Genomic DNA, 20,979 nt, shown 5'->3' with positions numbered 1-20,979 from the left:
ATTAAAGTGGATTTTCTGGTATGATGGTGGTTAAGTAACGAAATTATAGTCAGTATCACCCACGATGATATAAGGATTTGAGCGATACCCCATACATCCAAATTTGATAAGGCATCTAGAAGTTATGGCGAGCTAAAGAAATTCACAAACATGAACCCTGAAAACAACACTCCTTTTTTTGGACAGTAGTGTAATAAATCATCTTATTGCAATAACTACCTGTTGCTGATAAAACAAAAATAACTCAATTACAAAGATGCAAAAAAATACATATTATCTAAGTAGGTGAGTACCTAGGACAAATGATTATGTACTATATAAATGTTTATATAGAGTTCCTAGACGAAAGCGAACTTGCACCACGTCTGTATGCCTTACAAGTTAAGTTCAAGCAGAGTGCAGACGGAATATGTCCGCGCCACGTCTCGGCCACTCGACACTTCTATATAAACAAGTAATTGCCATTACTAGACTAAAATATAACCCACATCAAAAAATATCACGCACTAGTCAAACTTCGCCGGCTACTAGCATCGCTTTGGTACCTACTTTAATAAAATAAATAATTATTACTTATGTAAGCAAAAAAGTAAAGGTGTGGGTGTCATGTAATGTCTATACCTACTATAAGTAGTGGAAAATACATACATATATACGATATTAACTATATATCTAATGACCTACCCAAAGAAGGGATATCTACTCATGTGCCCAAAGAGAAATGTGAATGTAGAAATTATTGTTTATTAAATGATGCCAGCGATTTCGTCCGCATGGATTTAGGTTTTTCAAAAATCCCGCGGGAACTCATTGATTTTCAGGAATACAACGTAGCCTATGTCACTCTCCAAGTCTTTAACTATAAGCCATATAAAAAATCACGTCAATCCGTTGTTTAGTTGCGACGTGGTCGAAGGACAAACCAAAAAAACAGACACTTTCACATTTTTAAGGTTCTGTACCTCAAAAGGAAAAATGAGACCTATATAGGATCATTTTGTTGTCTTTATGTACTCAAGTGACGACGTGTTTAATAAACATGCAGGGTGACCTTGAATTTAAACTTATATACTTAAGTACTTATATAATTATACATTTTTCCTTCAATAGTAGAACCATAGTTGAACATAGGTTTCTAGTCTCAAATATGTTCTGTGTAATATATGCCCCATTAGCACTCAATTGCTACAATCTTATTTGTTTGTTGACTAAATTAGCTGATACCTGTGACTTCATCACAAACTTCATGACAATTATCTTCATACTTACTATAAAAATCGACATATATTTACAAAAACAGATTGGAGGCAATGAAAACAACGCAAAAAAAAAAAACAATTTTTGCAACACAAAAATATCACCAAAAATATTTTCATGTTTTTGATAATAAAGCCTTATAATATCATCTAGTTAATTGTGGCAGGCCAGAATAAAATTGATAGCCCACAGGAAGTACAGCCAAAGGGCAGCAGAGAGCATTAAAATATTTTTATGCCAAACACAAACTCTAATCGGTACCATTTTGTCCCCTATCTTCCATCAATACCAAGATAACAGACTTAAGCATCAGTAACTATAATGTGATTGCAGTGAAGTACAAGTCTATTTTAGTATTTTTTTAATAACTCTGAGAATACTAAATTACAAAAGGACTCACCTCAGCTTTTTGATAAGCATCAGGCCCTGCATTTTCTTCGCATTTCTTCTTGAAAGCTGCTACAGTTTTATTCCTTATTTCCGTGACCTGCTTCTCATCAACTTTTCCTTGCAGTTCAGGAGGCAGGTTGTTTAAAGCATCAGTCAACGATGGTTCAGTCTGGGCCCACACAACACCTACAAAAATACCCACATAAATTAGATATTTTATCAATATTCTCTACTTCAATCAACTCGTTTGCATCCACTGCTGGACATAGGCCTTCCCGAGAGCGCGCCACCCGCCAGCCGCCAAACACAGTTCTCGGCCTTCCTAATTCAACCATTTCCCACCTCTTTCTTAAGACCGTCAGTTCAATGAGAGTAGTAATAAATTTGTAACACACGTAACACATTAATAAAGGTATTATACAGGTAGGTAGGTAAGTCAAACAAAACAATCGCTTAAATATTGGGTCAATGATTATTAAACTGCAATAATTATCCTTAGTTAAATTTTTAGAACTAAGTTTTAATTGGAAGTGTTCGAATATTTACCGAATTCGTACAAAACATAATCATTGTTAAAAGTTCAAAACCTTACCAATGCAAATTGCGAATATTATGCTCTTGAAATCCATTTTAAATCTTATTTCACCAACAATTATTGTAATCAAAAAGTGTTTAAAATTCTATCTTCAATAACAGGGCAAATTCCACCATAAAGTGACGAACTGAAGAAAAAGCAAAATTAATTTATTATGAAACCGGTTTCGTACCCTAACCTCGCGCTGTTTCTGAAACGAAACGTTTGATTACGAATAACGCCACATTCAGACTAAAACACAAAAAAAATCTACCTATCAGTATTGCCAACTCTAAATGTTCCAGTACATATACTATATGTATTATCTATGGACCACAGAGTACATTATATTATATGACTTCGTCTGTATTGGTGTTGGCTGGCGGGCGTGCTCTGCCTTTTTGGAGTGTCTTTTTTTTGTGTAAAACTGACTGGAAAGCGCTCTAAGGTGGTGCCGTGCATGTGCCGGCGAGCGCCGGTACAGACGGGGTCCATACTTGTATAGTTTCCCTAACTTGTTACAAATAACTACAAACTTGACATTGGCTGATCTTTGTAAAGCCAGACGAGAGAGAAAAAAAAAAAAGAGACAGCCTTGACAGCCATCAATACCACAGACGAATCTTACATATTCTTTATCTGTGATCTGTGATCTGTGTTATATAGTCTGTTCTAGCCTAGCCTATAGTGTAGTGAACTTGGATGAATGGTAGTGAATAGTGCAAAGAATATACTCAGCGTTGCCAGAATGTTACTTTTGTAACATTTTACGTTACTTTTGACCCCCTCATGTTTCCTCCATGTTACACGACTCAAAATGTTACTTTACGTTACTTTTAGGACTTCATAAAAATATCCAAATTTTTCCCAGCAAACCAAAAATAATCGTGAAACGGAACGCATCCAAAAAAGTTTTCGTTTGTCGTAATTGGCCCATTTGATAGTTTATTTCACTTTCTCTAAGTTATTGGTCTATTTGTATTAGAAAAGTGTTTTGTTTGTATTTTCTCTGTGACTCAACTTTGGTTGGATAAAGTTATTCGTTGCGGGGTAGTGATATTGTATCTAAGTACAAAAATGTATCTTATTTCGTCAAAACTCGAAAGTGATTGGTTTGTTCGTTATCCTTATCGACTGTGTATGTGTTGCTAACACTACTTGGTAAGTAAATGTTGTATATAATGTAGTTTAACTAAATAGGTAAGTAATTAGAGAATCAGTAATGCAAAAACAAAGTCATAGTATTTGCAACTGAAAGCATTTCGGTTTTGTAACTATTGATTGTCATCTAATTTATTAAGTCACATTAGTTTCCAGAAGTTCATGTAGCTATTTACTACTTAATTATTGTTGTAGGTAACTTCGGTTTTTCTTTACAGGAACGAGAGCGAGCTGAGTAGATACCGGCCGGAGTAGCCTAGAATTTGATTTTTACTATCGAATCTATCTATCTCTTTGCTGAGTACCTACCTATAGTGCGTTTCATCGAATAGTACCTATGGCGTTATGTTGGCTGATGGCTCCCCTGTCTGTTGGGTGGTCATTGGTCATTCGCATGAGAAGACGCAGATTTTGTTTATTTTCATTTGATTTTCATTTCATTCATTCAGGAAAATCAAATGAGAATAAACAAAATCTGCGTCTTCTTTTTTTTTTTTTTTCTTTGGTCTGGCTTTACACTGATTAGCCAATGTCAAGTGTGCAGTTATTTACAAGTTAGGAAAATTATACCTATGTATAAGTATGGACTTCGTCTGTACTGGCGCCCGCCGACATATACGCAGCGCCCCTTTAGAGCGCTTCTCAGTCAGTTCCTCGGTCAGTTCCACCACCAATAAACACCAGCGGGACACAAAAACCGGCCACTTCTAACAAAAAAACACTCCAAAAAGTCACAACACGCGCGCAAACAAACGCCACCACAGACAAAGTCCTGCGTCTTCTTATGCAAATATGGTGCCAATGACTTGGACAGACAGGCGAGCCAACATAACGCCATAGGTACTATTCAAGTACTATTCGATGAAACGCACTATAGTGCGTAGCCTCTCAAAGTGAAACAGTCCTGTGTTGCCAGATCGCCCGAAATAAGACAATTTTAATCTTTTTAACCCCCGACCCAAAAAGAGGAGTGTTATAAGTTTGATGTGATGTATCTGTGTGATGTCTGTGGCATCATAGCTCCTAAACTAATGAACCGATTTGGATTTAGTTTTTTTTGTTTGAAAGGTGGCTTGATCGAAAGTGTTCTTAGGTATAATACAAGAAAATTGATTCAGCCGTTTGAAATTTATCAGCACTTTTCTAGTTACTGTAACCTTTACTTGTCGGGGTGTTATAAATTTTTAATTTACACTTTTATTATAAAGTGATTAACAAAGTAAATTAGTTATAGCTATTGAAAGACATTTTTAAGTCCATTGGTATATTATTATTTTACATATTGATTTGTTTTTCTTTTTCAGGATCAGCAGTATTCAATCAACAATTATTACTTTTCTTTTTGAGCTTAACAGCTAATGGAACAGAAACTGTTTGAATATTTGTATAATAAAGTGCCATATTAACCTCTGTACCTTATTACTTTCATTTTCCACATAAAATAAGGAAATGTTACTTTTCTCGTGAAAATGTTACATTTTGAGCTGTCTCATGTTACAATTGACTATCTGCCACTGGCAAGTGGCAACACTGAATATACTACTCTCTTACGAGGAATAGTGAATACTAGTCTACTCTATACGGCATACAAAACTTTGTTAATTAGTTTTTGAAACGTAGTGATTATATTCTCTTTGAGTTTAATACAAAAAAATACCAGTCCTAAAATCTAGTACATTAATAGGATATAGGTCCTGGAATCTGAATTCTGTTACTTGTACTGAATGGAGGACCCCCAAGAGTCTTCAGAACCTACTCGTGGAATCAACGGAGATTATAAAAATATCGTTTAACACCCAGCGAAAAGAAAGACATGTAAGTGCATTTTTAATGTCGTATTTTGTTGGTGGTAATAGTTTAAACAGCTTTTTCCAGCGTCTTTGTTACGGATTTAGGTATTTTAAAGATCCCGTTAGAATTTCTCAACATTCATTCTTAGTGAAGGTTAGTTTGTAGAGGGAACTTTATGCAAAACCTATGTTGCTGGACCCAGCACTAGTTAGAGCTGTTTGTTGGTTAATGGTTAGTCAGACTTTTCGTTTTATGTTATGTAGGTACCTATACTAGATGATGCTCTTAAGACTTTGACCACAGCCATATAATAAAACTTAAAAAAAAAATTACATGGTTGTTGTTAAACACACTCTGGTTGTATAGCTCTGAAATCAAGCTTTATAAGCATATAAAGAAAAACTCACTCTCATTCTTCTCACACCGTTCTGGGTAACATTATGTACACCTTCACCTTTTTTCTGCATATAAGTATTTTGCCATGTTGTGAATTATTATTGTTGCCTGATGGCATATAATAGTATTCTGAAACTACAACACAGTTAAAATTAAAATAATGTCACACGGGTAACAAATTTCCAATAGCAAATAACAGTAAGAAATAATAATAAGGAGATAAGCAAGCATCAAACGTAAACAAGAGGCAGACAGATACATCATTATTTCCCACTGCTGGTTTTGTTTGTAATTTGACTAGTGTACAGTCATTCACACCTATTAACTTACATGATGGGAACTGCAGTAATTAGCTTACACTACGAAACTTATTGAATTCTTGTATATTACATTTTTTAACATTTGGTGCCTTTTTTAGAGTTCCGTAGCTCAAAAACCAAAATGGAACACTTATAGGATCACTTTGTTGTCTGTTTGTCTGTCTGTCCATCAGTCCATCTGTTGTGTCTGTCAAGAAAACATATATGGTACTTCCCGTTGACCTAGAATCATGAAATTTGGCAGGTAGGTAGGTTTTATAGCACAAGTAAAGGAAAAATTCAAAAAAATTAAAATGTGTTTAAATTTTCAAAGTAAGATAACTATACCAAGTGGGGTATCATATAAAAGGGCTTTACTTGTACATTCTAAAACAGGTGTTAATTTATTTTTATTCATAATAGTTTTTGATTTATTGTGCAAAATGTCGAAAAAATACTTGAGTACCCTCAACGCGCGAGTCTGACTCGCACTTTGCCGGTGTTTTAACATTTGGTGCCATATCATTCTATTATCATTTCATTTGCAAGTTAGCAGGTTTCAGTCTGTGTCCTGAGTGACAGCGCACAGTGGAGGCAGAATGAACGGCGATTCACACAAATGTTCAACACATTTAAACCTGTGTGGAGTGCGAGCGGGCGCGCACTTGTCACGGCGCATATAAAATTCGGCGTGTAAATCCGCTTCGCGATCCGCCATATGCGGTGCGCCGTAACTCAGGAGACAGACTTAAACCTTGCTCTATTGCTTTTCTTCATGCAACTGGTAGATATCATAAAAACCTAAATTCTGAAATTTAAATTTTGTTTTAGGGACATGGATAATAATTTAAAAGAAGCCCAAGATAGAAGGTTACACAATTTGAGCCCAGGTGGAAATAAAGATGGACCCAGGTTGGAGAGTGAAGAACTGCCCACATCTGAGAGTAATGAAGTGCTCGAATTAAAGGGCGCAGATGCAGAGGAGCTGGTGAATACATCCCAAACAGAGGATGCAGAAACACCCAAGCTAGGAGAAGCATCCCAGGCAGAGGAAACACCCATGTTAGGGGCAGCATCCCAGATAGAAAATACAGAAACACCCAGGGTAGTGGAAGCAGCGCAGGCAGAGGATGCAGAAACACCTAAGAAAGAAGCGTCCCTGACAGAGAGTGCAGAAATAGTCAGCCAGAGGGAAGTATCCAAGGCAGAGGATACAGAAACACCCAGGATAGGAGAAGTAGCCCAAGCAGAAGATTCAGAAACTCCAAGAGTTCGGGAAGCATCCCAAGCAAAGGATGCAGAAATACTCAGGCTTGAAAAGGCATCCCAAGCAAACGATGCAGAAAACCCTAGGCTGAGGGAAGCATCCCAGGCAGGGGATACAGAGAAACCCAGGCTTGGAAAAGTATCCCAAGTAAAAGAATCAGAAAAACTTAGACCTGGGGAAGCATCCCAAGAAAAGGATACAGAAATAACCAGACTTAGGGAGACATCCCAAGTAAAGGATGCAGAAACTTCCAGGCTAGGGGAAGCAACCCAGGCAGAGGTTACAGAAACACCCAGGTCAGGAGAAGTATCCCAAACAGAAGGTACGGGAACCCCCAGCCTGGGGGACACCTCCCAAGCAAAGGATTCAGAAATACCTAGGCTAAGTGAAAAATTGCAAACAGAAGAAACACCCATTTTGGAGCAAGCGTCCCCAGCAGAGGATGCAGAAACATCCATGCTTGAGGGTACATCCCAGGCAGAATATGCAAAAACATCCATAAAGGGAGAATTATGCCAGACAAAAGATGCTGAAAAGAAAATATGTGATAAACTTGGAGTGAACAATGACAAAAGATGGCGTAAAAGGGCACAAGAAAATCATGCAGATACAGATTCTGAAAGAAATTTTGGTCCGAGCAATGCCAAACAAAAGACAATGAGAAATGGATCTTTTCCTTCCCAGAAGAACTATGCTTTCCTTCTGAAGGAAATGTTAGATAAACGTGAATCAAATCGTAAATTCTTAGTTCAATACTACCATGCAAAAATGGATTTACTAAATAGATGTCAAATAAGTGGGAAAAATGCTGTTGATTGTATCATAGATGGAATAGAAGACTTTAATGTTAAACAAACCGTCAAATTTGCAGAATTTAAGGAACCAGAAAATATACTCTCTTTCTTTAAAACAATAACACCTGCCAGTAATAAAGATAAAAAGCGTTGCTATAATTGTAAAGAAACGGGACATATTATGCGCCAATGTCCTAAGACCCAAGTTAAGTGTGCAATATGCGAAAAAGTTGGTCATCGAACTTCAAATTGTATCACAGATAAAACCTTTACTATGGAAATCGTAAATGAAAATCTGATCCATGAAAATAATATTGAGGATCAAGTTACCGATTTAGTTGATGTGCATTATAGTGATATTGATAATTAAACTAATTAATTTATATTAAACCAGTTAATGGCTATATGACTTCATTTGCGTGTATTTTAAAATCTAATAGCCTGAGATAAACACACAATAATCCATACTACTTATAAATAAAATTGAAGTGTCTATGTGTAATTTCGAAATAGGGTCACTACCTCATATTAAGCTCATACAGTTCAAATAACTGTACCAAAACTAAATCACAGTTTTTTAAAATTTTGTCTTTTTGACACTTCAATTTTATTTATTAGTATAGATTATTAAGGACTTCGTCTGTGTTGGTGTTAGCTGGCGGGCGTGCTCTGCCTTTTTGGAGTGTTTTTTTGTTAAAACTGACTGGAAAGCGTTCTAAGGGGGTGTCGTGCGTGTGCCGGCGCGCCAGACGGGGTCCATACTTGTATAGTTTAACTAACTTGTCACAAATAATTACAAACTTGACATTGGCTAATCTTTGTAAAGGCAGACGAGAGAGAGAAAAAAATAGATTATTAACATTCAAACATTTCATGAGGAAGGTTTATATGAACACATTAATATTTATCTGTGGAATAGGCTCATCTAAGCGAAGGCGATACCGGATACGTACCAACTAGTTTATAATAATATTAGATTATGCCCGCGACTTCGTCCGCATGGATTTATGTTTTTAAGAATCTCACAAGAACTCTTTGATTTTCCAGGATAAAAAGAAGCCTATGTCCTTCCTCGGGATGCAAACTATCTCTGTACTAAACGTCAAAATGGGTTAAACAGAAGCAAGCAGTCAGACAGACAGATAGACACACTTTCGCATTTATAATATTACTAGCTGATGCCCGCCTATTCGATGTGGATTTACGAGTACCTATACGAGTAGGTTTTTAGAAATCCCGTGGGAACTCTTCGAGTTTCCGGGATAAGAAGTAGCGTATGTGCTAATCCACTAATTAAATCTAATCCACTAATTAAAGCGTATGTGCTAATCCACAATATTAACAGGGCTCTCTCCGTCACTCGTTTCCACTCGTTTCATACAATCGTAGTTCCAATTTCATTTGAATATTAAGCAACCAAAGTCCATGAAATTTTGCAGACATATTCTAAAAACTAATATCTGTGTCTGTGGTGTTTTAGATTTTTCTAAAAATATGTAGTTTTAAAACTTTGGACATGGACTTTGATTGCTTAGTAATCAAATGAAATTGGAACTACGATTGTATGAAACGAGTGGAAACGAGTGACGGAGAGAGCCCTCTTAAATCTATCTTCATTCCAAATTTCAGTCAAATCTGTCAAGTAGTTCTCGAAAAACACACACAAACTTTCGCCTTCATAATAGTTAGTGTGATAGTATGGATTTTAATTATGTATATGGATGTAATGCCTGTCCAGAAAAATAAAAATTTTGACATAGGGCAGACTAATTTAAAGTTAATACCTATAGTACTGGTCTGTGTTATCTACCTATTGCAATTAAAAATGCAAAAGTGGTGGCCCGCACTGCAAATTTATTGTATTTCTTGTCAAGCTTTAATACAGTATTGTAATATAAGTAAAGCCTGACCAGAAATATAAAAAGCTTGCTCTGGGGGCGCCACTAGTGTGGTATATGGTCTTGTATAAATTAGTTCCACGGGTTTTCCGCAATATGGAGAGGTGTTTTATTTTTCCGGTGAAGCTTTATGTACTTGTATTTTTACTTTGTATTTAATTATTAAACATTTTGAGACCTATGTTTGTAGTGATAAGTAAGTTTTAACGACAAAAATAATATTTAAGTACTTTTTAGAAAAAAAGTTTTATTTATACGTAGTTGTAGTTCTGCAGCAGGACACACAGCGTCACAGAATTGGCTGGCAGCAGCGCAGCAACACTTCAGCAACGCGAGATTGCAGTAACAAGGTACTCAAATAACTCCTAAAAAATCAGACATGCCCGAGTCGGACTTAAACACGAAGGGTTCCGTGCCATTGCACAAAAAATAATATTTTTAATTTTTATGGCAGTCATTTTGAAATTTTTATTATTTGTTATAGCTGGAATTCACATTCTGTGAAAATCTCAACTCTCTAGTCTCTTATCTATTATGGATCACGAGATGCGGTTGCCTCTAAAGATAAACTGAATAGAATAAAACGTTGCTTTAATTGTAGTAATATTGGGCATCCAAGTCGTAAATGCACTAAGACCAAAGCCCATTGTTCAGTAGCCGAGCGTAAATTGACTGCGCAATTGGCCAACCGGCTGTCGGGTCGCGGAATGCGTGCTGAGAGCGGCTGTCGCGTCGCGGAATGCGTGCGGAGCGAACCGGCTATCACGTCGCGGAATACGTGTGGAGCCAAGTGGCCGTCACGCTAAAAAATAATATTAAGTCGTGAAAATCCAAAAAAAAATATGAAAACCCTCGTTCTAAAGAAGATACATTTAATCAAAAAAATAACAAAAACACCTCCTAAAAATTTCAAACATGAAAACAAAAGGACACCAAAAAGTAAACATACACATCATTTTGGCGCACTGACTCCATATGCAACAACAATTTAAAAAGTCTTGATAGGTAGGATATGTTTTCTGAAAGAATAGACGAGGTTTTTGTTTTAATGTCTCCATAAATAGATCGTTACAGTGTAAATCATATTCAACATTTTGTTTTTTATTCTTTTTACTTTTAGGTGAACTTTCAAATCCAAAACAGCATAAGTTTTTTAATTTTTCTCTCCAAGCTACCTCGCTCGTAGCTTTGCGTTTAGAAGCGTGTCGTGAACGACATGTTTTGCCCTGTTTCTTCTTTTTTATCTTGTTTACTTTCTTTGGGCATTTAAGCCCTTTTTTCTTACAAACTGGTGAAACAACTTTTCTTTTATTGTCCTTGCAAGATGTTAAAACTTGTTTCATGTTACAGTATTTGGTAAAATTTGCAGAACACGCTTTGGTATAATGGTCTTCTGAAATTGTGCAACATGGCATATTGCAAACCATTTTACGATTTTCGCCGATTAGTGTTTGAGCAATGCATTTATTATGTTTTACGGTGCCAGTTTGGCGCCTTTCTGAAATGGTAAGCCATTTCTTTTTAAGATTTCTCATATTAGATTTAACAGTATTATTGTCTCCACATTGTGCTTTGATGGAAATCATTAGTGGTTTTGAACAAATGGAATATTGTGTATAACGAGATTTAGGAATTCTTACACATTCATCTAATATTTTGTCGCACACATGGGATGATCTTTTTGACGAGTTCACTAGATCTATATTTGATTTGAAATTATTGCAGGATTTCCCATCATTGATTGTATTTGAATCTTTACGAATATTGACCCCTTGAATAGATTTAGATCTCACATTGGCGTCTTTTTGGTTTTTATGATTACAACCGATGTTATTTTTCTTTCGGTATGTAGTCTTAACAGCCATGTAGTTACTTTTACAGTTTGTCTTAGTCCATTGAGCTGTACTGTTTCTTAATCCTGGACTTATATGTCTTGGTTTGCAACGACGTTTAATGTTTCCTCTTTTATCCTTAAGATTTTTCTCAACCTTATCAGTAACTTGATTTTTTTTTAATTTTTTCCATGTTCGATTATTAGATTCAGTTATTATGGCATTTGTACAACCACAATCATTATATGAACTAAAAACTAAATTAGTATTTTTACTAACATCATTGACAGGAGCCAGATTTTGATTCAACCCTCTACAGATTTTGGGCATTTTGCATGCTACGACATTGGTGCATTTACAATCACTATGTAATTTGAAATACTCTTCTTTTTTGTCCTGTAAGTTTTTCTTGACGTTATCAAAAAAATCTTTTTGTTTAATGTTCTTACAGACTTTGCATATTTTATGGAATTCAACTCTCTGGGCATTTATGCATGTACAATCATTGTGTGATTTAAAACATTCTTTAGTGTTTGTTCTATTATCCTTAAGATTTTTCGCAACCTTTTCAGTAACTTGATTTTGTTCGATGTTTTTCCAGGTTTGATTATTCGATTTAGTTATCTTGGCATTTGTATATCCACAAGTATTATCAAAATTAAAACTATTAGTACTTGTTTTAACATTGACAAGAACCCGATTTTGATTCAAACCTTTAGAGATTTTGGACATTTTGCATGCCACTTTTGTGCATTTACAATCATTATGTAATTTGGAACTTTCATTATGATTTGGACTTTTGTCCTGTAAGCTTTTCTTACCGTTTTCAAACAAATCTTTTTGTTTAATATTCTTACAGACTTTAGATATTTTATTGGATTCAACTTTTTGGATATTTTTGCAAGTATAATCATTGTCAAAATATTCTTCAGTTTTTGTTCTGTAATTCTTAAGATTTTTCTTAACCTTCTCACTTACTCGATTTTGTTTGATATTTTTCCAGGTTCGATTATTCGACTCAGTTATCTTGGCATTTGTATATCCACAAGTATTATCAAAATTAAAACTATTAGTACTTGTTTTAACATTGACAAGAACCCGATTTTGATTCAAACCTTTAGAGATTTTGGGCATTTTGCATGCCACGACATATTTTGTACATTTACAATCATTTTTTAACTTGAAACATTCATTATGATTTGCTTTGTCGTCCTGTAAATTTTTATTAACATTATCAAAAAATTTATTTTGTTGAATGTTCTTACAGGCTCTACATATTTTATGAGATTCAACTCTCTGGTCATTTATGCATGTACAATCATTATGGGATTTATAACATTCTTCCGAGCATTCTTCAGAGTTCGTTCTATTATCCTTAAGGCTTTTCTTGCTTATATTGCTGAAATTGTCCTGCTTTGTTTTGATGTTTCTACATGTTATAAAATTGTTACTGGATTCCATTCTCTTGTTAACAGTGCATTTACAGTCATGGGATAAATCACATTGTCTTTGACTACAATTTTTTGTAAGAAACTTTGATTCTTTCTTGCATTTATTACTCTTTTCTTCTAAAATATCCTGACAAGTCTTCTTATCACAAATATTCTCACAAACTTCAAAACACACCCCTTTTTTCTTTTTTGAATGATCACACGGTTGAGTGCAATTATTATCTTCAACTGCACTACGAACTTCAATGCGTTTGGATTTTAGAAAATAATTACTATCGGACAACGGAGACTCCAAGTTACAACATGATGTATTAGCAGATCTGCATATTTTGGAAGCTAGTTCTGCTAAATCTAATAATTTCTGTGTTATTATTTTGATCATGGAGTTTTTATGAGTTTCTTTTTCAATTTCAGGAAAATTTATAACTGGAAATCTCATGCGATCTGGGCCGAGTGATTCAATACTTTTATTACTTTTACTGAATTGTTGAATAGACTGGTTTTCTAAATCAAGTGTTTTAAAATTTAAAACGTCTTTTTCAAGAGAATTATTCGAACGTACATGATTGTCATCGATATTTTGGCAATGCATAACTAAATAGTCTCTTAAAAATGGTGTGCTCGACTTAAATTCAGCATCATACTTTAATTTTTTTTTAATACCAAAATCGCTTTTTAAATTATTGGCATTAATGTGTTTTGTGGAAATTGTTGTTGAAGTAAGATTATTTACTTGGCTTATTATATCTTTTGCTGACGTTAATGATTTAAATCGATATTTAATCTTCTTCCAAATACTTAACCTTTTACCAGTTATGCAAAAATCTTCAAGAAATATAGCTTCATATTTCTCCGTAGTTTTTCTTTGTTCATTCTCACCATAATCTTTTACAGTTTTGTCAATTTTTCGACGGCTAAGTATTGTACACACGCTCGCTTCTGTTAATGTGACTTGGGGCAAAATAGAACCAGAGTTGTTTGACTTTTCTAAGCCTACTATGTAATTTAGCGTTTTCGTTTGGGTATCAATAATGTTTGAACGTTTAGGAAACACAATGTTATCAGGGTACTTTTTACATTTTTTGCCTCGTTTATTCTCTGCCTTTTTGAGACTAAGTTGGCTGGTATCATTATTGGGATTTTTTAATTTTTCTCTGTGATTACGTTGAAATTTGCTTTTTACTTCAGTTTCATTAGGAACTTTTGCCCAACGTTTTCGTAACTTGTGCTTTTTCATTTTCATTCTTCCTTTGTTTGTCATAATCGTGGAATCATACTTAGGCAGCGATTACTTAGGTACTTTTGATTAATTACCTACCTACTAATTTCCCTTTTTTATTAATTTTACCATAAATACTTCTTATCTATCCCATTGCCATATCTTTGTAGTAGGCTAAGTTTATTCTATTCTTGTCTGCATGTTAGCTTCCTATATTACAGCGAGATTTATCAATCTTACTAGAGATCTCTTCATCAGTACGTAGGTACCTACGTTCAATTTTACCACAGGATTCAAATCTTTAGTTTATACTTCCATTCCATTTGAATTAATTTGTTCGTTTTAAAATTTCTGCAGTGTAAAGCAATTGAATCAATTTTTCAAATGAGTGAATAATCTAAAACTCTTATGCAAAATAATATTTCTTACATATCCACTGTAAAATATTATATTATAATAAATGTAGGTACAGTAAAATAATACAGCTGCTGACAACTTGACAAGTATAATTTTGTCGGTACATTTTTCAATCTACGTCTTTGTCATGTTCTATATTTTTCTATGATTTTTCTCATAATTTTTCTATAAACTCTATAGGTAACATTCATGCCTACAGTCCGACAAGGCTCTTTTGGCGCGTGGCCGAAATCGGAACTAAAGCCGCCATCTAGAGAAGTTCGATGTGTCGACTATCGACATAAAGCGACAACTGCGCCCTCAGTCAAGTGCCAAAAGAGCCTTGTCGGACTGCATATCTTTTAAGTAGCAAAGGTAATGTTCATGAGGTTTATGGAGTGTCTTCAGGAAAGCGTATGTATAGAGTGTAAGATAATACATGCGCATGAGAGTGTAAGATAATCGTATCATATCTACCTACTTAGTTAACAGTGCAAGAATTTTCAAAATCGGATCATTAGTTACGAAGATTAGGCCGTATAATATACAAACTAACAAATTTTAATTAGGTAATTAAAAGTGGTTAGAAGAGAAGAATAATACTTAGTTAATTTCTTTGATCTAATTACCTACTTACTTAGGTCCTACCCATTTTACTGTGTTTTAGCTGGGTTGTGTGGTAGCTATAATAAAACGAACCCTTAAATTTCAACATACAGATTTCTTCAGAAAACAAATTAGAATAGAACAAAGATTACGTTTACACTACCGTTCTTTCAACCTAAGTTAGACGCATGGGCCATGCGCTAACTAACCAGGCGTATACCGCATGTTGATGTTCGCTGGCAATAGTTCATGCATCAACCCTTGTGGTATATATGCACGCTATAACGCATGCACTCTCGTATCTTTTCCTTCGTTTGTGACGGACATGCAACACGCGCAAAAATTAATACCATGCTTAGACTCATGCGCACATATCACAAAGTCAAGCATGTGTTGCTTTGGCAGGTTGCATTATGCATATCTTGACAGTACTACTAGGCACCACTTTTATAAGTCGCTTCGGCAAAATTCGTTCGAAAAGCACAACCAAACGCTGCGTTGACTGAAACCGAATCTACACAAGTTTCTTGCTGCTTCTTCTCGGTAGGAACGGCATTCCGAATCAGTGGTAGATTATTTTAACGATTCAAAAGCACTTGTAAAAAGTTTATTTGAATAAAAATCTATTCTATTCTACACCAATGAAATACAGGTCTCTGTCTTCATGTTCTGCCCGCGAAATTCAAATTTAACTTGGTTTTTCGCAATTTGTAAACTAATACGACAACGTAGGCTTATGGTATTTTAATTGCGACAGTGGCAATATTATCCTCACAGGTTTTTATAAAAATCTTTACTTGAAAGGGTCCAGTTTAAGAAATTATCTCTAGTATCGACTATTCTCACAAATTAGTCGATACTAAGGCTAATTTCTTATCGTGCTATCTTGCTCATAATTCGCGCGTTCAAAACATGGCGCATAGACAACAACCAATGGCGGACGGACGCGTACTATGATTGGCTGGGATATTTTCGCGCCATTCAAAAATATTAAGATTTTTTGCGCACATATACATCGGCGTAACATATAAAAGAGGTAGTAGTACGCAAGCTGTTTCTTTATGTCCTTATGTGTCACGCTACGAGGCTCTTTACTTCTTCGTACGTCTTCACATAGGTCCCGACCTCAGCTTGCCGGAATGTTTCGGACGTTAACTTATCTAACACCTTGTACATTATACGCTTAAAGCCGTGGTCGCACGTGGTCACGCTTTTGTGTAGCCGAGATAGGCAAATATCTTATCAAGAACACCCGTCGCTCTAAACACGAAGAACATAAGAACGAAGAAACCAATAGACATCATACAATCACACAACCCACTCCTGTTCGGGAGACAGTAACCGCCACCACAGCCGCTTCCGCAACACAAGCATTTCAACCTGGCCGTTATTATAAACACCATGCAAATCGGTATTAGAGAAAACATTTGTAATATGAACGATATGAAATTGTATATCGTCTGTAGTATCATTCTTATTAGGTTTTCAATCATCAGTAATATGGTCATGAAGATCCGTATAATCATTTGAACACCGCATATTATGCTTTGTAGTAAAGTGTGAACGAGACGACACATTTTTCGAAGTTATTTGGTTCGATTTCAACCCCTAAAAATAAAACAATTATTAAGTAGGTACCTACCTAATTATCTACTGTACCTATCTACCTATCTACATATTTCTGAAAAGGGCGTAGGTATTTGATTCACCTACAAGCCTACAAGTCCATTATATTATGGGCGAAGCGACCGGCCTGCCCGCGAAATTCCAATTCAAATTAATTTCTTAAACTGGACCTTTTCAAGTAAAGATTTTTATATAAACCTGTGAGGATGATACTGCCACTGTCGGAATCAGAATGCCATAAGCCTACGTTGTCGTATTGGTTTACAAATTGCGAAAAACCAAATTAAATTTTAATTCGCGGGCAAGCCGGTCTCATGCCCCTTATGATGATTCCTTATAAAACTTACTAAACTTAAAAGGGAATTCTTTTCATATTTTTAAAGTTTATTATAGGTCCTAACGAATTGGCTTTATTTGGCGATACAATAAAATTATTGAACATCATTTTAACGTAATAATACTATTGTATTCTTTGATTGTATTAAAATAAACATGACATTATGACAATCATAAAGAACTAAAAATAAATAAGTTTGGTTTTGACATCAATACATCGATATAATCTATTAAATCTAAAACTATGGATATAATCAAAGGGTTTTGGGCATCTATTTTTATGTAGATCGTACACTTTGCCCGTGACTCGGTCGCATTCAACGTGTCGCACCTGGTCGCACGCAGCTCAAACGATTCGGTTCGGTTTGGACCTAACCTGATTAAATCGCCGGTTAATCTAGTAAGACGAATTCCACCAGTCTAACTTCAATCACAGCTCAGCCATCAAGCTGTCAAGTACCTCATAGCCTTCAATGACTTCGGCGTAAGATATACACATACATAGTTTAGCAGTTATGAGTGTGTGGACTCATCAGTTCCTTCCATTGATGTAGGATTCGTTAGCCAAACTATTTCTCGAAGGGACGGTATTTTCCAGGGACTCCGATTTTATATTCGCCAGCATTGTATTTTTCGGAAGGACCACGAAAGTGAACCTCATAAAACATAACTGGCAAATACTATACTCCCTCCTAAGTCGGGATAAACAAATAATTCTATAGTACGGCGACAGGTCAACATGGCAATCAGGCTGGAGACACTCGCACCACGCACAGCCCCCGTGCATCCCCCCGCCTCATACCCCGATTGCCATCTCGGCCTATCGCGAACTATATACTACTAACTAGTACCTAATACAAAAAGAAAAAACAAATAGATGTTAAAGCCTTTATTTAAATGCAATAATTTGTTACACCGTATAACGTATAATTTAGTTAATAAAATAATATCATTACTTATAATAACAAGGAAGCAGTGCGCTTTTGAACAACACAAATTCTGTTTTCCACCAATCTCTCAAATAATTTTACAGGTCTAAATCCAATCTAATCCTGTCAACACCACTCGACGACACACCACTGGGTGTCGTTTACAATAATGTTTTGGTAACAACACTGACTAGTGAGATTCTACGTTAAATAAAACAATAATAGTCGGCGGTGGTGGCGTTACCAAAATAATATTGAAAACAACACCGCAGTGATGTCGTGCAATGGTGTTGACAAGACAGGGTCTAAATCTAATGATATTATTTTAGCAAGGAGTATTAATTATTAAAGGGATTTAGACCTGTCATTTTACGAGATTGGATACAACAGAATTAGTTACAATATTATTGTTTGCCTCTACCACTCTCGGTCAGTGCATGTGTGAAAGCAAGACGAATATGTAAGGTCGTCGCTCACTTACGCAGCACTGCTTAAGCACATCATTCAAAGTAATGCTGATCGCATACCTATTCTACAGGCTTTATGCCTTGTTTCAAATTTCAACGCTTCTATCAACCTCGCCTTTGATGAGATGTAAAATCTTACACTAAAGGCCGTGGACGATTTAGCGTGCGCCAACTATCGTTTGTTAGCATTATAATAACCTTAATGTAGATTTTATCTTTGTATTTTCTATACTTTTTTATTCAGATATAGCCCTTGACTGCAATCTCACCTGGTGGTAAGTGAGAAGCGGGCTAACCTGTAAGGGGTATGGCAGTTTTATAAACCCTTTAGTTTCTAAACGGCATCGTACCGGAACGCTAAATCGTTTGGCAGCACGGCTTTGCCGGTAGGTAACTAGCCACGGTCGAAGCCTGCCACCAAACCAGACCGGAGAAAATTTTGAAATTATAAAATTCCAAATTTCCCCTGCCCGGGACCTTCAGTTAATAAGACCACAGCGCTCAACACTGCACCAGAGAGGTCATTGAACTGTAAACTGAGTTCGAGGCACGCTGTAATGTAAGATCATTTGAATGACGAACTAAGTGCTGTGCTTGAGCTGTGCCGCGCCGGTTAGTGTTGACCCTAAGCAAGTTACAGCCTGTAGGCTTGTCGCATCATCAGGTCGAAGTAGCAGTCGTTATCGATCGACACGCTGATGCCGCTGTAGTAGTTCATAAACTCCTCCAGTGTTATCTGAAAAGAAAGGAATAGTTTATTTATGCCCACAACTTTGTCCTTTTGTTTGTTGATTTGGGTTATTAAAATCCTGTGGGAACTCTATTTCTGGGTTAAAAATGTATGTCTCGAGGATGCAAGCTATACTACTTACTTCATCCATGTATATTAGTTTTTAAGAAAATTAGATTTTACTAAGTTTTTTAAGAATTTTAGATTTTAAGGGGCAAAATATAGGCTTCTTCTCTCTGGGCTGGTTTCCGCACTTAAACGTTTCCGTCTGTTGTGCGTAAAATATAGGCTATTTTGCTGCTTTAAATCAGATTTCTATATATATATGTCGTCGAGTCAATATTAAAAAGAGGTTTTAATGTCATAGACTCCGTGAAAAGTAACGTTACGTGAAGAACGCAGCCATATTTGTTTAGCTGTCACTGTCAGAGTTGGATTTTGATCGGCACGCGTTGCTGTGTTCAGAATTCACTCTCGCATTTTATTATCAGAATATTAGCGTAGCGATTGGCTATTGATTCTTGTTCTGGCTTCGGTCCGAGTAGGTTCTCAGTAGATACGGTGAGTGTCGTACTGTAGGTTTTAGAGTAGTGGTTACTTAAAGTGGTGCTGGTGGTTGAACGAGTTGTTATTGTGGTGATTAGGTTAGATGGTTGGTTTGGGACCGGTGTAGGGGTGGAGAAGCCGGTCTAGGTAGGTTAGGTTAGGTTTACCTAGTTACGCTGGTAGTTGTGACATGCAGTAAGTGAGAGTTATCATGGTTGTAGTCGAAGGTAGTTCAATATCACTTGATAGTCCAAGAATATCGTCAGTACGCCCACGAAGGCTCGGTTAATCTAAAGGTTGCTATCCTGACATATCCGCTTAGTTATTATCCAGGTTTACTAGTGGTTAGATCATGCTTCAATCTTAATAATCATCAGAAGCGCCTACAAAGTAATAAAAAAGTGAAAAATATGCCCACGATAACCTGATAACACCCTCGGCCTCCGTTATATAAAAGGAATAACTGACTGATCTACCAATGCACAGCTTAAACTACTTGACGAAACGGGCTGAAATTTGGCATGTAGATAGCTATTGCGATGTAGACATCCACTAAGAAAGGATTTTTGAAAATTCAACTGCCAAAGAGGTTAAATAGGCGGTTGAAATTTGTGTAGTCCATGCGACCTGTCTGCTTAAACCAATTAATTGCGCCCATCTCCGCTTAAGTGGACACAAGGCTTAAGAAAAACCTTATACCTTTCCATCTACTGTGCCCTCAGTTTCGAAATTAGCGAGGAATCTGTTCAGGATCACATCAGCCGTTTCCTCGCCGCTCATATATCTGGAAAAAGAAAAAAATTATTAATACTACATTTCCTGGAAATGTCATTAATAGAACGAATTGGATCCTACTATATTATTCTTTCCTAGGCTGTGCTGCGGGCCTGAGTTAGGTTAAAAGGCTGTGTTTGTTATTTAATTCCCAGGCCATTTGATTAGTGCAAATTTGCTCTATTGCTCTTTCCTAGTTCCTATAGAATAGAATAGAATAGATTTTTATTCAAATAAACT

The 20,979-nt window shown here is 36.0% G+C and overlaps 3 protein-coding genes across 8 annotated transcripts in view; 1 reads left to right on the top strand and 2 right to left on the bottom strand.

Moving 5' to 3' along the window:
• LOC123866875 (27 kDa hemolymph protein-like) overlaps positions 1-2,489 on the bottom strand; it is a 33,723-nt gene extending 31,234 nt beyond the window's left edge. For both annotated transcript variants that reach the window (XR_006796270.1, XM_045908623.1), the window contains exons 1-2: positions 2,240-2,489; positions 1,658-1,833 (exon numbers count right to left, since the gene is read on the bottom strand). Coding sequence is in view for 1 of the 2 variants with exons in the window: in XM_045908623.1 (XP_045764579.1) it covers positions 1,658-1,833; positions 2,240-2,276 (213 nt within the window). In the remaining variant the exon portion in view is untranslated. The remainder of the gene's footprint in view (positions 1-1,657; positions 1,834-2,239) is intronic.
• A 2,448-nt stretch (positions 2,490-4,937) lies between these two features.
• Positions 4,938-9,258, top strand: LOC123866857 (neurofilament heavy polypeptide-like). 3 transcript variants are annotated; one of them, XM_045908590.1, is made up of 3 exons: positions 4,938-5,197; positions 6,700-8,320; positions 8,903-9,258. In XM_045908590.1, coding segments are annotated over exons 1-2 (1,602 nt in total). In that variant the 5' UTR covers positions 4,938-5,195; the 3' UTR covers positions 8,300-8,320; positions 8,903-9,258. The 3 variants fall into 3 exon arrangements, with proteins under 3 accessions (XP_045764546.1, XP_045764547.1, XP_045764545.1); XM_045908591.1 differs by lacking the exon at positions 8,903-9,258 and having other exon boundaries at positions 4,938-5,169; positions 6,700-8,343; XM_045908589.1 differs by lacking the exon at positions 8,903-9,258 and having other exon boundaries at positions 6,700-8,343.
• Positions 9,259-18,167: 8,909 nt separating this feature from the next.
• Positions 18,168-20,979, bottom strand: part of LOC123866876 (calcyphosin-like protein) — a 45,497-nt gene continuing 42,685 nt past the window's right edge. For all 3 annotated transcript variants that reach the window (XM_045908624.1, XM_045908625.1, XM_045908626.1), the window contains 3 exons: positions 20,665-20,749; positions 19,219-19,425; positions 18,168-18,920 (listed from right to left, as the gene is read on the bottom strand). In XM_045908624.1, the coding sequence (XP_045764580.1) occupies positions 19,324-19,425; positions 20,665-20,749 (187 nt within the window). In that variant the 3' untranslated portion in view covers positions 18,168-18,920; positions 19,219-19,323. The remainder of the gene's footprint in view (positions 18,921-19,218; positions 19,426-20,664; positions 20,750-20,979) is intronic.

Source organism: Maniola jurtina, chromosome 7, assembly GCF_905333055.1.
Source record: "Maniola jurtina chromosome 7, ilManJurt1.1, whole genome shotgun sequence".
NCBI lineage: Eukaryota > Metazoa > Arthropoda > Insecta > Lepidoptera > Nymphalidae > Maniola > Maniola jurtina.
This window is presented reverse-complemented; position numbering and strand designations above follow the sequence as displayed.